Source organism: Passer domesticus, chromosome 2 (genome assembly GCF_036417665.1).
Source record: "Passer domesticus isolate bPasDom1 chromosome 2, bPasDom1.hap1, whole genome shotgun sequence".
Lineage (NCBI taxonomy): Eukaryota > Metazoa > Chordata > Aves > Passeriformes > Passeridae > Passer > Passer domesticus.
Window position 1 is genome coordinate 42,394,964 of NC_087475.1, and position 13,213 is coordinate 42,408,176.

Sequence of the window (13,213 nt, forward strand, 5' to 3'; positions counted from 1 at the left end):
TTCCACTCCCTGAAAGCCAGGTGGGGTTCAGCCTCATCTCCCAGGCAGCAAGTGACAGGACGAGAGGACACAGTCTAAGCTGCGGAGGTTTAGGGTGGACGCTAGAAAGAAATTATTCATAGAAAAGATGAGCAGATATTGGAATGGGCTGCCCAGGGAGGTCAGGAGTTACTGTCCCTGCAGGTGTGCAGGAACGACTGGACATGGCGCTTAGTGCCATGGTCTGGTTAACAAGGGGTTAACCCTTGTGTTTGGTCGTTTGGGCTCGATGATCTCAGATCTTTTCCAGCCTAATGGATTCCTTGGGTTGAAGGTGGCAGGGCTTCGGGCCAGCTGCAGTTTCCCGTATCAGCCCCCAGTGCTGTGGGCTCAGTTTGAGGCAGAGCAGCGTCTGGCCCGTCTTTAGCTTGGGCCCCTCAGTGTGCGGAAGCTGTGAGAGGGTTAAATTTCTGTGTGTCAATAACCCTGAACTAACCTGACCTCTCAGAATAAGCGTCATGTACACAAGGTCGTGCCGAAGGGGCAGTGCCACCTGGTTGTCTGGTTGTCATTTCTTACACCTAGCAGTAATGTCGTGAGTGATGGCAGTCACTGTCGTGGGTTAGGAGTGTTGACTGTTTGGTTCTCCCTGATACCTAATTTGTAAGCTTTTGAGTGCAAAAGTATTTTACAATGGCAATTCAATATAGCCTGTAACAGGTTTGTTTTTTTTTTTTTTTTAATGTGACTGTGGGCAGTGCTTATTCATTAGAGGACGAACTTTTGTTCTGATTTTTAGTTTCTTAACCATATGCACTTACATACAGAAAATATTTTAACACTATTTCAATATTAATACATATTCTATATGTTATCGTAATATCTTTGAATTTGTCTTTTATCCATCTTGAATGTATCCCATTCTTCCCCCAAAACTGTTAATATTGCTGAATTTATTTGGAATTTGTCATCTCTTCGTTACCTTAAAGTCCAGTATATAATTGTAAAATGTATTTTTCTTCTATCCTGCAGTGCTTCACATGTAGTCGTCTCTCTTGTGAAAAACTATCCAAACTATCTGATTATAAATCTGGATAAGGTAATACTTTGTTTTCTTTCTTGATATGGACAACTGTTTTAAGTGATTTATAATGCAATCTATAATATGTTGAAACTTATATGGCTTATTGTTAGTTACTAATTTTCGTTTCATTTTCCATTTGTTCTTGTGGAAAAAAAAGTCAACTGGTGTTCAGAAAAAGAACAAAACTTTTCAAGCTCTAAACATCTGTTTAAGAATTTTTGCAGTTAGGGTATCTTTTGGAGATTTGTGCTTTTAAAGCTTCACATCTGCTTGTGAAGTAGATTTTTTTAAAATAAGTTTTTACTTTATTCTCAGACTTTCCAGTTTGGAAACCAGGCTGGGTTTGAGTTAGCCTTTTTGCTTCCACAAAGCCCACTTACTGATGTTGTGTGATATTTCTCTTTAGCTCGACTACTGTGCAAGCTTAAAGAATCTTGAAACTGTCTCTGGGAAGGAAAACTACAAGTTTATCCAGGTGATAGAGCCTTCTATTCCACAAAATGTGACTTCTTACAGATTTTTGGTGTTACCATTTTTGGTGTTACTGCTTCCCCAGTTTTGTCTTCAGACAGGGGATGGATTTTGATTTATTGTGCAGATCAATATTTGGACTTGCTGGGCTTGTATGCTGAGGTTCCTCCTGTCTACAAAAGGCAGTGCTGATGCTCACCTCTCTGTCTTGGGGTCTGCCCAAGGCTGCAGGACATCTGAGAAATGCATATAGTTCAGTTTGCTGAAGCAGCACCTTTCTCAGAGGCAGTAGATGTAAACTGTAAACTTGCCTCTTTCCTTAGATCCAGGTGAGGCTGGAAGCTGAACTTGTCCTGGCCTGTTGGTGACCCCCATGACTGTTCATGTTTTTGTGAATCACCTCTTTATTTCCGTAAGGGACTATATCAGAACTTTTGGGATAAAAGTTACATTCTGTATGTAGACATGCACATGTGTGCAGTTTCAGCATGACCAAAGTGGCTTTTTGGTTATTTTCCTAAGGTCTTTGATTATTTCCGGAGTGCAATATGAAATGTGCTAATGCCCTACAAAAGCCTTGTTACCTGAGGAGATACTAACATTTAATTGCTGGGAAAAGCTTGGAGTACTACAAGATATTCTTTAAACAGGCAGATGCCTATGTGAAGCAGAGGAACAGTAACTAGGACTGATGTAGCTATTCTGATTTTGAACAAGGGTTAGAATCTCTTGTCACAAAACTTACATCAGTATAAATAATTCCAACTTTTCACTGTGGTTGTTTCTTCTTTTTTTTTTTTTGTGATTTGGGTTTGTTTCTGTTTTTTCTTTTTAGGGACAGTTGATCACAGCTTAACATCCAGCTGGTATACAACCAAGCAGTTTACACTGACAGGAAATGTGCTGGAAAAGATAATTTCTAATGTGCAGCCCTTATAATTAGAACTGTAACGTTGGTCCTGACCATAGGAGACAGCAGGAAGGATATATTCTCTAGTGGTGCTATAGAAAGGAAGTCTGTTTTGGAAAGTAGAACAGTAAGTTTAGAAAATTTGACTCAGGGGCTGTATGAAAGATACATTTCAGTCACAATTTCTGTTGCTGTTCAGCATAGATGTACTAAGCTTGAATTTCAGTTTAAAAAAAATCAGTAGCTAGCCATTTAGTTCAAAATAATGTCTCTTTTTAAAAAATATGTCAATTAAAAAATAAATTACTGGAATAAACAGCAAGCAGCAAAGCCCTTGCAAGACATAATCTAATCCCCCTTAGTGGGAATCTGCTTCTCCTTTTGCAGTGCCACTAGATGTCCCTACCAGCTTGCCAGACTGGGAACTCCTACTTGCTCTGGGAACTTGGCATTTCAGCCTCAATGTTGGAGCTGCACGCTGTACTTTTGTTGTGTGTATTTTTTGACACATTGCTATTTCTAGTGTTAATAGTAATATAAACTCTGAAATAAGTTTCATTTAGGGTTTTTTAAAAAATGGGTGAAATTTTATGTATGGTCTTATTTTAGACAAGGCATTGATAAGTGGCCCAGAACTCAGTTGATATTGCTGTATTTGTATCCTGTGTTGCCTTTGTAATGGTTTCTTATGTGACACTTGGTATAAAAGGAAGCTAACTATTTTCTAGCAAAAATAATTTGCCTTTTTTTTTTTCCTTTCTTGTTTAGGGGGATATTTGTGAACCTGATTTTATAAAGCAGCTCTTTGAAACGGAGAAAATAGATATAGTCCTTCATTTTGCAGCCCAAACACATGTAGGTGAGCATTGCTGCATGTTTTGGTGTTATTTTCCATGGCTATACCTGCTTGAAATATATGCCAGTATACCTTTTGTCTTTTCCCTTCATATAAACCAAGGATCCAATTTGTCTCTACAAATCACATGAGTGATTGTCTGGTGGCCTTTTTAACTCAGAGAGATTCAAAGCCTTGATTTAAAAAGTTCTTCATTTGACTGTTGTCTTGTTTTCATTGCACATAAATGGTAATGTACCTTTTTGTCTGCATTACATTTTTAAATTCCATCTAGACTGACATGTAGCGGACAGTGTACTGAGGGAGTCATAAAGACAGTGGAGAGGGGCTTTGTACATAGTCTGAAGTTTTTACTTAATTGGCTCCATGTCACATGTACAAGCAGTGTGAAAGCTGAAGGATTAGGCATAAATCCCGCTGGAATCTTGTCTTCATGCTTAAAAGAGAGAATGAATTATAAAGTGCCTATTTCAGATGGCTGCTTTTCAGTATCACTGTTAGTAAGAGCAATCCCCACCATACTCCATCCATCATGAGAAAAAAATCCTCAAAGAATTCTCCAGGAAAATACTTATTGGAATTGTCACATTTGATAGGCACAAAGTCATTAGGTCACAGGAACAGTTGTAAGAATGAAAACAGCTGCTGATGAGTTATTAATCATGTGTCCATATTACTGCATCTTGCAACTGTCTTTGAATGACACTTTTCTTACTGTATTTAGCCAATGCTATTTTAGATTAGAAAAATCCATAACCAACAAGCTTTTGTTCATGATTCCAGCCCCTTGTTGAGAACAAGGATTTCTGTCTTTGTGTAAGTGTAGAAGGTGCCTTCATTTAACAAGGCACCTTGCTGTCTGACAGGTCTGTACTGCAGCCTTCAAGTGGAACCTATAGCCCTGTCTTGCCCAAATTTAATCAGAATTGTCTGCATTTTTTGATGTAGATCTTTCATTTTGGCATGCCCTGGAATTCACCTACGTGAATGTTTATGGCACGAATGTGCTGGTTGCTGCTGCACATGAAGCCAATGTGGAGAAGTTTGTCTATGTTAGTACAGATGAAGTATATGGAGGTAGCACTGATGAGGTGAGTTTGAAAATGCTTGAGGATTTTTCTAGTTTACCTGCTTTTAATAGTGAAAACAAAGTTGAGTCTAACTTTCCTTGGCCTCTCTAAATGTTTGACTTTAAGTAAGCACTGGTAGCTTCTAGAAAGCTGAATATCAAAATTGTCCTTTTTTTCATAGCTTGTTTTATATTGAATGTTTATTGTCTAAAGCAGTGAGATTTGGGTCATTAATGATGTCACTACTCAGAGAAGGTATCAAAGGAGTGTATTGTACAGGTTTTATCCTGGAGTATTCATGAGACTTCAGTAATGTGCACAGCTTAGTAGGAGGGGAACTGCCTTATATTCTAGCTAAAATATTAACAGAACTGTAGGTAGTGACAGTTCAAATAGAAAACAATTCCTGTATTACTGTAATAAATATTCAGATGTTTCTTGTTATGTGTACATCTTTGATTTTTGAGAATTTATACTTGACCTTAATTCAGGAAATGTAATTTAGCTCAGTAAAAAGGCAAATTATGCATGTTGATCTTTTTAAAGGTATAAATAAAGTCAAGGAGCCTTTTGCCATAGTCCCTGGAAATATTAATGTACTTCAGAAGAGTTCTGTGCACTTTCTTATTATCATAGAGTCTTTTTCAGTTCCTTCAACACAACTTCCATCTGTAGGCTTTTAGGACACCCAAGGATGATGTTTTCTTGTGTGTAGACCCGTGGCTTGGCTGATACCTTCAAGTGAAATTTTTCTGTCTCTGGGCCTTGAAAAGAAAACTTTAATCTATTTTTTCTTCTCTTTGTGAATCACACTAGAAGTTCTTGTGGAGTTTTTTTTGAGGGGAGGAAGGCCATTTAATTTCAGAGGCAACGGTCGGACAAGACCAGCAAGTGTTTTAATCATGTTAAGGTGATTGGTACCAATCACACCTTGGGTAGTATCCCTCCTTCTCTTGGTTTGTTTCTTTCTCTCTTCAAGTGAGAAGTAGATTCAAGTGTCAGGATAGTCTGGAAGATACCTGTTCTGGAACTGGTCAGAATTGTTGAAGTCTTGCTTTGGAAGCTTTTGGGTTGCAATTCTACATTTTTTACAGAAATAAAGTTAAACAAAAATTTAAGAGAAGATCCCTTTTATTTAGGACTGAAAGGTGAATTTGCTAGTGGTGGCCCAATTGTTCTCTGAGGCAATATGAACCCCAAAAATATTAAGCCTCTCTGTTAGCAACAGTGATTATTTAATAAGATAAAAATCTGAGGACCTGCTGCTGTGAAGTAACTCTGTTGCAGGTATAAAAATATTACTGCTGGTAATTTGTCTGCCTCCCGTGTTCAGTAAATAGGCTGTCTTTTGTTATGGACTTCTGTTGTAAGGGGTCTTTTTTAGACTGATGTGCTTGGATATTTAAGGATTTTTATTTCTTTTGTAACTTTAAGGCTTATCTGGGCAAAAGAAATTGAGCAATGCAAATTTTCTTTTCATTTTAGGAATTTGATGAATCCTCACCAAAACGTCCAACAAATCCCTATGCCTCCTCTAAAGCAGCTGCAGAGTGTTTTGTTCAGTCTTACTGGGAAAGGTACCAAGTAAGTCCGTGGAAGCTTCAAAAACTCTGAAGCCTGTAATTAAGTGTCTGTATTATGAATGTAAGAGTATAAAAGAAAAATCAGTACTAGTCCATATAGTGCCACTTCTTTCCTTATTGTTAGTCTTGTAGTCTGGATGTGTTAGAGAATCTCCAAAAGTCAGTTGTGAAGATACATTGCAAGACAGTGGGGACAGATAAGACATTTTTAAGTTATATTTTTTAAATCTGAACTGTAATATCTAAAAATGTTCTTTGATAAAATAGTGAGAGAGAACATTAGAAATTTAAAAACCAGCGCTAAGCAAACATATTTAGTATTTTGGATACTTCAGACTTCTGTTCTTGATATATGATGCTTTTGCTATAAAGTGGACAAGAACAGGATGTTAAAGACCTGTGAAACATATTGGAATAAGTAGGAGTAAGCCACTCTTCAGTCAACCAGATACACATATGCAGTGTCCTGTGGTGATTCCAGGATAAGAGAGGTTTCTAGCATTTGTCACTTGTGGTGCTCCTAACAGGCTGAGAAGGCTGGAGGCTCTTGCCTGTTCGAGAGAATTACAGAGAGTTTAATTCAGTAACGTTTGTAAGGGCTTGCAGATTTTTGAGTAATCACTGTGCATGTGTTGGTTTGCTTATGGATTAGCAGCAGGTTACAGATTTTTACTGGTATATGCTTTCTTATGTAATCACATGTGTGTTTAATGCTCTCCAGTTCCCTGTTGTCATCACACGGAGCAGTAATGTTTATGGACCACATCAGTATCCAGAAAAAGTAAGTTAAACTGTGCTTTACGCTGAGCTTCAGTGTACCAGAATTCAGGGTTGCCGTGATGTTAATTTTTTCTCATGTGCATGGGATGAAAAAGTGTGTGAAAGAGTGCTTTGAAAAAAGCACTCTTGCAATTAATGTGATTATATATTTTGAGCTTACACTAACGTGTCTTACCCTGAACACATATTTTTTGGTTGTTGATAAAACTTCAATTTTGAGGTTTTAACTTGTAGTTTAAATAAATTTTATGACAGCAACTTTGTTTTGTAGCTTTTCTATTTTTCAAAGGATATTTTGACAGAGTTCCCCTACAAATTACATTAACTCACATCATGTTTTGTAATCATGAGTGTTTAATACCTAAGGGAAACATTTCAAAAAGTAAACTGAGAATACAATGTCTGGTATAGAAAGGAGTGTTCCAGCCTGCACAGAAAATAAGTAAGATGGAGCTATAACATTCATATATAAGATGAAAAGCAGTGTAAAGTGACTTGTCTTTGCATGTGTTCATACAAACCTTGCAGGGTAACTATTTAAAACAGTGGTTTGTGAGAAGGAGTTGCCTTTTTAAGTCAATACCTGAATCTGCTTGGTTAGTGAATGTAAATACACTGTTGAAATGAAAGCAATCATCCCATGTACTCTCTGGAGTTTGGAACTGCTGGAAAATGCAGCTATATTTTACAGTTCCATAGAGTTGTTTTTTGATTTAAATTGTTTTTCACCTTTTGTGAGTTTTTTTTCCCAAATAAATTTATTTTCACTTGCATTATTGCAGGTGGATAAGCAATGGCTTTTAGATTACATTTTTCATTGATCTGTGTCTTGCTACAGGTTGCATGATTGTTAGGGGTGTATTAGGGGACATATTTGCTAGCTTTTGACTTACATATATTCTTCTTCACATACCAAATTGTAGTTACTGCTAAAGACACAGCACTAGGCTACATGAACCTTCAGTTTTATCTAGTATTCTGCTCCTGTCTTTAGAGCAGGAAGTTAAATTTAAGTAATTTGAATAGTTTTCTAATGGCTTCAGTTTAAGGATTTTAATAGTGGGGGTAACTGTTCTGAAGTATCTGGGGCATTATGAAAGGATCTAAGCATTTAGATGAACATAATGTAAATCTTTGTGCAGCAAGCACACTGTCACTTGATCTGTGTTTATCCACGTTATCTTAAAATTCTCTGTTGATTTTCTTCCAAATTTAACTACTTTAACAACTCTTTGTTTCTAGAATTACTGCAGTTTGCTGGATGTTAAACCTTGTTCTGAACTGTTGGTAGTATTATTTCCAGTTGGATTGTGATGGACTGCCATGTGCAAAAGTAGTGGATTTTTTTTTTGTTTTTCAAAAACTGTTGTAACAGCCAGAAAGATAAGGCTTACACTGCAGTAGAGGTGTGTACTCTTACAAACCAAAATCCTTGCATTTTCTAGGCTTGATACATTCTTTCGTTATATTTAAGAAAACTTAGAAGTATTTAAAGGATCTTATTAAAATACTTAATGTTTCATAACTGTTCCTTATTCTTTGTAGAATAACAGCTTCTAAAATAGTGGAGTAATTTTTTTTGTTGTTTTTCAATTCCTTAGGTTATTCCAAAGTTTATATCTTTGTTGCAACAGAACAGAAAATGGTAGGTAATTCACATTTTTGGTAGTATTTGTGCTATAAAACTGTAATTGCAGTTATAAATATGTGCAAGTTTATAAAATGATAATTACATAACAAAGTTCTTATTTTAATAGCAGGATTTCCTTAAAGTCAAGGATTGTTTGCCTGTCAGCTACTTAAGGTACCTTCAGGCATCCATCTTAACAGCAAAACTGCTAAAAAACACAGTCCAGTAAAGTGAATGTGTCTATTTGAGGACTAAAAACATTTTTTGTCTTTTTCTTGTTTTAAGCTGTATTCATGGTTCTGGACTTCAGAGAAGGAATTTCCTTTATGCAACTGATGTGGTAGAAGCATTCCTTACTGTCCTGAAGGAGGGGAAACCAGGTGAAATTTATAACATTGGAACTAACTTTGAGATGTCCATTGCCCAGCTTGCTAAGGAGCTAATCCATTTAGTGAGTAAAGAGTTCTCATGCTTTTCTTTACTGGTTTTCCTTGCACATACAAATAATTACACAGACCTTCTGTAGCTCTGAAAGAGCTTAGACTTGTGGTGGGTATTGGAAGATCCTTGCAGCAGAATGATGTGCTACCCTTTCTGTGGCAGCTGGACTGTGCAAGTTTCCCGTATGGGCTATTGTGTGCTGGGCTGCTGCATCAGTTTTCCTCACTGGGACATATCCTGGCTGGGGTCATGATTAATTACCATTTCTTTTCCATGCTGGCTGCTTTAGTTTTGGTTGGAGAATGTGGCACTATTAAAATCTAACAGTTTGATTATGGATGTTCTGGCAGTGCTCTGGGTGAAGGAGATAGGTTGGAGTTGTTCTAGATAATTTTGATAATTTCGGTGGTTTGAAGACTCAATATACAAAAGACCATTTCTGTTTGTGGTTTATATTTTTTTATTTGGTGGGGGTTTTTAATAAGATTTAAGTTTGTTAAGGAAAAAACTGTTTTTTAAATATATGTTTAGATAGTCCAAGATATATGGGAGTGATACTTGTTTTTCTTCTTGACAGATAAAGAAGACCAGTTCAGAGTCTGAAATGGAGCACTGGATGGATTATGTCAAAGACAGGTGAGGGATGTGGAGGACATGCAGGATGTGCTGCCCATGCAGGATAGTCTTGTCCTGCAGGTTTTCTGAGACTCTTAACCAAATAGTTTTTTGTGAAGGTGTTTCTGCACTAAAGAAGGGAACACTTTTGAGGGAGTAAGAACTGTTTTGCTCTCTGATTTTTTTTTTTTTTTTTTGATATCTATGATCAGGGTTCTGTATAGAAAACAGGACTTTCATTTATTATTTGGATCTGTAGGTCAGAATGAATGATTTGAAGGGGAGCCATGCAATGCTAATCTCCGTCTTCAAACATTCTTCATACTTGTCATTACTGAAGTCTACTCTGGGAAGAGGAAAAGTTTTACAGAGCAACTAAATCTTTTCTTCACGGTAGCTTGGACAGTTTATTCAGTGTATTTTTTATTCAGCATCACTGAGTGAGATGAATCCCATCGTCTCTTGCCTAACTTTAGTATTTTGGCATTAATGTGACTAATTCAGACTTAGATGTCCTTTGTAGTAAGACCCAGTCTCCCCAGGCAGAAATATGTGCCTGTGGAGTGTAGTTAACTTTTGATTTCTATCTTAAGCTGAAGCTGCTATCTCAAAAGTAGATGTAAAGCTCTAAGGTGCCAAAGTTAGGGTAGTGGAAAAATGGGTAGCTTTTATAGATATGCTTTTGCTGTGTGTTTCCATCCTTAATTTCAGGCTTGGTTTGGCTCTGCTCTTTTATATCCATTTCTTTTCTGCAGCAACAATGAATCTCTGCTTACTTTAGATATCACTCTCTCCAGAGTGATTAGAAATGATGTGTCTACTGATAGCAGTTAAGTATTATGGCCCTTAGAATTCTCACTTTCTGATCGCATTTAGATTGTTATCATGGCAACTGAAGTGTCTTTAAAAATGTGCTAACTTTTGTTTTTAAAAGGAAATGTTCTTCAGAATCCTTTCTCAATGTATTACAGGACTTTGAATGAATTGCCTTTGGCTCACATGATGTGAGTGTTTAGGAGTTCTCAGTGTAATTCAGTTTGAGATGTTTCTTTGTGTGTATTGGGCCCTGTCTGCTAATGTTTAAACATAAATGGGCTTGGGAAAACTAACCACGTAGGAATACGTGTTGAGGTCGTATAAAAGATTGTTAATGTACTTTATTTATGACTATATAATTCTATAATGAGTGACTTAAAGGTTGTGGGGGTTACTTGCTATGGAAAAATTAGTTCTGCTTCGGATTAGCATGTTACAGTAACAGTGATAAGTGCTCAGTTTGTGCCTGCACATGTACCTTGACTGTTCAGTATGCCAGTGCCAGTAGTGCAGGATGCTAGACTGGGCTACCTATCTGCCAGACTGTGCAAGTGAAAATTTCTGCCGTGCTTAAATATCAGATATATCTTTCTGTGTTGAATCTTGCAGCTTGGGATTCTACATATTCAGTATTACAAAGTTCCTGTAGCTAATGAGCCACTGTAACGATGCCCCTTTGGAAGCCTGTGTGTTTTAAATCTGAAGTATGTGTAAATTTTTGGGTTTTCAGGATGAAAAACGTAAATGCTAATATTAGAAAATGCTGGCTCTGTGTTGCAAATGCACCGATTTGCACAAATGCGTTGGCAGTGATTTTTGTGTTTTTGTGCCAGTAAAATACTAATTAATATTTATTCTAGTCAATTTCAAGTAGTTGACTGTACAAACTGAATTGTGTTGTTGTAGCTGCACTCAGCTGCCACGTATTTTTTGAAGGCAATGCAACCTGTTTATGTTGATGGGAATTTTCAAAATTGAAGCATATCTAATATTCCTTGGAAGACAGTGTGAGGTACTACATGACTAATTAAGGAAGCAGTATAATCAGATTTTTTTCCGTGTGCATTTTATACTTCATCAGGCCTACAAATGACCTCAGATATCCAATGAGTTCAGAAAAAATGCACAACTTAGGCTGGAGACCCAAAGTGCCTTGGGAAGAAGGAATAACGAAAACAAGTAAGACTGATGACTTTTACACTGATTTAGGAGTGGTGGGAGGAGGGAGAGGGAAAAGGGGGAAATGAATGTATAGTAGCTTAGTTAATGAGGAGCTGAAGAGATTGAATGTAACATTTGAATTTACATAAAATTGGCTGCTTTCTAAAACAGTGAATTTACATGACGTAAAATAAAAAGGATAATCACTTTTTACAGCTAGAATAAGTCTTGCATAAAGAACTTACAAAGTTTAAACTAGATTTTTTTGTAATATTATGGGCTAAAGTCTTCCATAAAGAACAATTAGCATGTTGTTAGTTGTATATCTGTGGAATATTTGGATTTCCCTGTTATCTCTGGTCAGCTTAACTCATCAACATTCTTTCTATATTAGTTGAATGGTACAAAGAAAATTTCCACAACTGGAAAAACTCGGAGAAAGCTTTGGAGCCCTTTCCTCTGACAGACCCGTTTGCCCAGCTCAGTGGTCCATAGTGTGGCACAGAACCTGAAGGAGTTTTTTCTACCTCATATGGTCTTTTCTTCAAAGCCTGCAATCAAATGGCTACGCTGGACTCTTAATGTATTCAAGATACATGAACCATGATGAGTAAAGAACCACAGTATGGCACAGCTTTGGAATGGTTTCAGCACTTTATTTGTTGAACCTCTTAATTTCAGCTCTTGGTGCAATACTCTATTCTCACTAGGTATTGATTTTAAAAAACTGTATGGAGTGAAGAATATTTATAATGTTATAGTGTTATAAATTAGTGTACTGAAATAAAATCTGCCTTATTAAGAATAATTAACTGTGATTGCAGTTTTTGAGACTTGGAGTTAAATTTGGTTTTGTTCTGGAATTATTCATCTGTATTAGTTTGTTTTTACAGTGTAATATATATAATTTTTTGTCACTTCAGCGGGTTGGGTTTTATTTTTAATCAAGGGGAGAAATTATATATTTTTTGGAGACTATAAATTGACAAAAGCTGGACATAGCACCTCTATGGTTCCGTCCATTTCTCTGCTGGTGCACTTTTAGCTTTGTAGTTGACTGATCAAACTTACCTACTCTGTAACTTAAAATGCCCCTTTCAAGGGCAACAAGGGGGGAGGGATGATGTCAAGAAGTAGCAGGTGTTCTCGATGAGATTTCCAGAAGTATTTCCTTAAACTTTGTACTCCTTTTACTGTATTACTGTCTATTACATGTTAACTCCTCTTTCTTAGCTGTAATTGTAACAAACTTGGAATACTGGAAGACAGTTAACATTCCAATGATCTTATTTCCTGTGATATGAAGGCTACTTATGGAGAAATTTTTTTAAAACTCTTATTTTTCTGTGAATTGTGGGTTGACAGACCTTAATCAATGCAGTGTATCAGCATTTTTTCTGTAATAAACATTTTAAAGATAAAACTGTATGTGAGTTTTATTATAAAATTTGAAAAAAAACTCTAATTCTAGAAATATGTCAATGAATCTTGTTCAAAGTTGATTTAATAATAAATACTACGGTGTAACTGGTTTCTCGTAATTAAGAAGAACATGCTGAAAAAGTAGCTGGTGGGTTTTTTTAAAAAAAAAATTCTTTGCTCTTCCTCTACTCTGAAAATATTACCTTCACTTTTTTGTCTTTGAGGTGATCTGGCAAACGTAAGAAGAACCACTGTTCTTGGTTTTATCACTTCAGCTTCTGTAGTTGGCCCAGTCCCTCATCCTCTGTGGGCCCTGGGCAGAGCTGCAAGCAGCACAGGACTGGGATGCTGTGGTGTACTCAGAAAAAGCTGTGACTCCTAAAGGGTCTCAGAAA

General features: G+C 36.7%; 1 protein-coding gene across 2 annotated transcripts in view; it reads left to right on the forward strand.

The window, feature by feature from the left end:
• TGDS (TDP-glucose 4,6-dehydratase) overlaps positions 1 to 12,824 on the forward strand; it is a 13,512-nt gene extending 688 nt beyond the window's left edge. Inside the window, exons 1-13 of one of the 2 annotated variants that reach the window (XM_064408446.1) lie at positions 1,006 to 1,078; positions 1,470 to 1,538; positions 2,370 to 2,571; positions 2,832 to 2,935; positions 3,213 to 3,303; positions 4,249 to 4,391; positions 5,856 to 5,954; positions 6,675 to 6,734; positions 8,335 to 8,378; positions 8,649 to 8,814; positions 9,382 to 9,440; positions 11,317 to 11,414; positions 11,791 to 12,824. In XM_064408446.1, the coding sequence (XP_064264516.1) occupies position 2,571; positions 2,832 to 2,935; positions 3,213 to 3,303; positions 4,249 to 4,391; positions 5,856 to 5,954; positions 6,675 to 6,734; positions 8,335 to 8,378; positions 8,649 to 8,814; positions 9,382 to 9,440; positions 11,317 to 11,414; positions 11,791 to 11,891 (966 nt within the window). In that variant the 5' untranslated portion in view covers positions 1,006 to 1,078; positions 1,470 to 1,538; positions 2,370 to 2,570 and the 3' untranslated portion in view covers positions 11,892 to 12,824. Of the gene's footprint in view, positions 1 to 1,005; positions 1,079 to 1,469; positions 1,539 to 2,369; positions 2,572 to 2,831; positions 2,936 to 3,212; positions 3,304 to 4,248; positions 4,392 to 5,855; positions 5,955 to 6,674; positions 6,735 to 8,334; positions 8,379 to 8,648; positions 8,815 to 9,381; positions 9,441 to 11,316; positions 11,415 to 11,790 lie in introns of those variants that run through there. The other variant, XM_064408445.1, reaches the window with a different exon arrangement.
• The last annotated feature ends 389 nt before the right edge of the window (positions 12,825 to 13,213 follow it).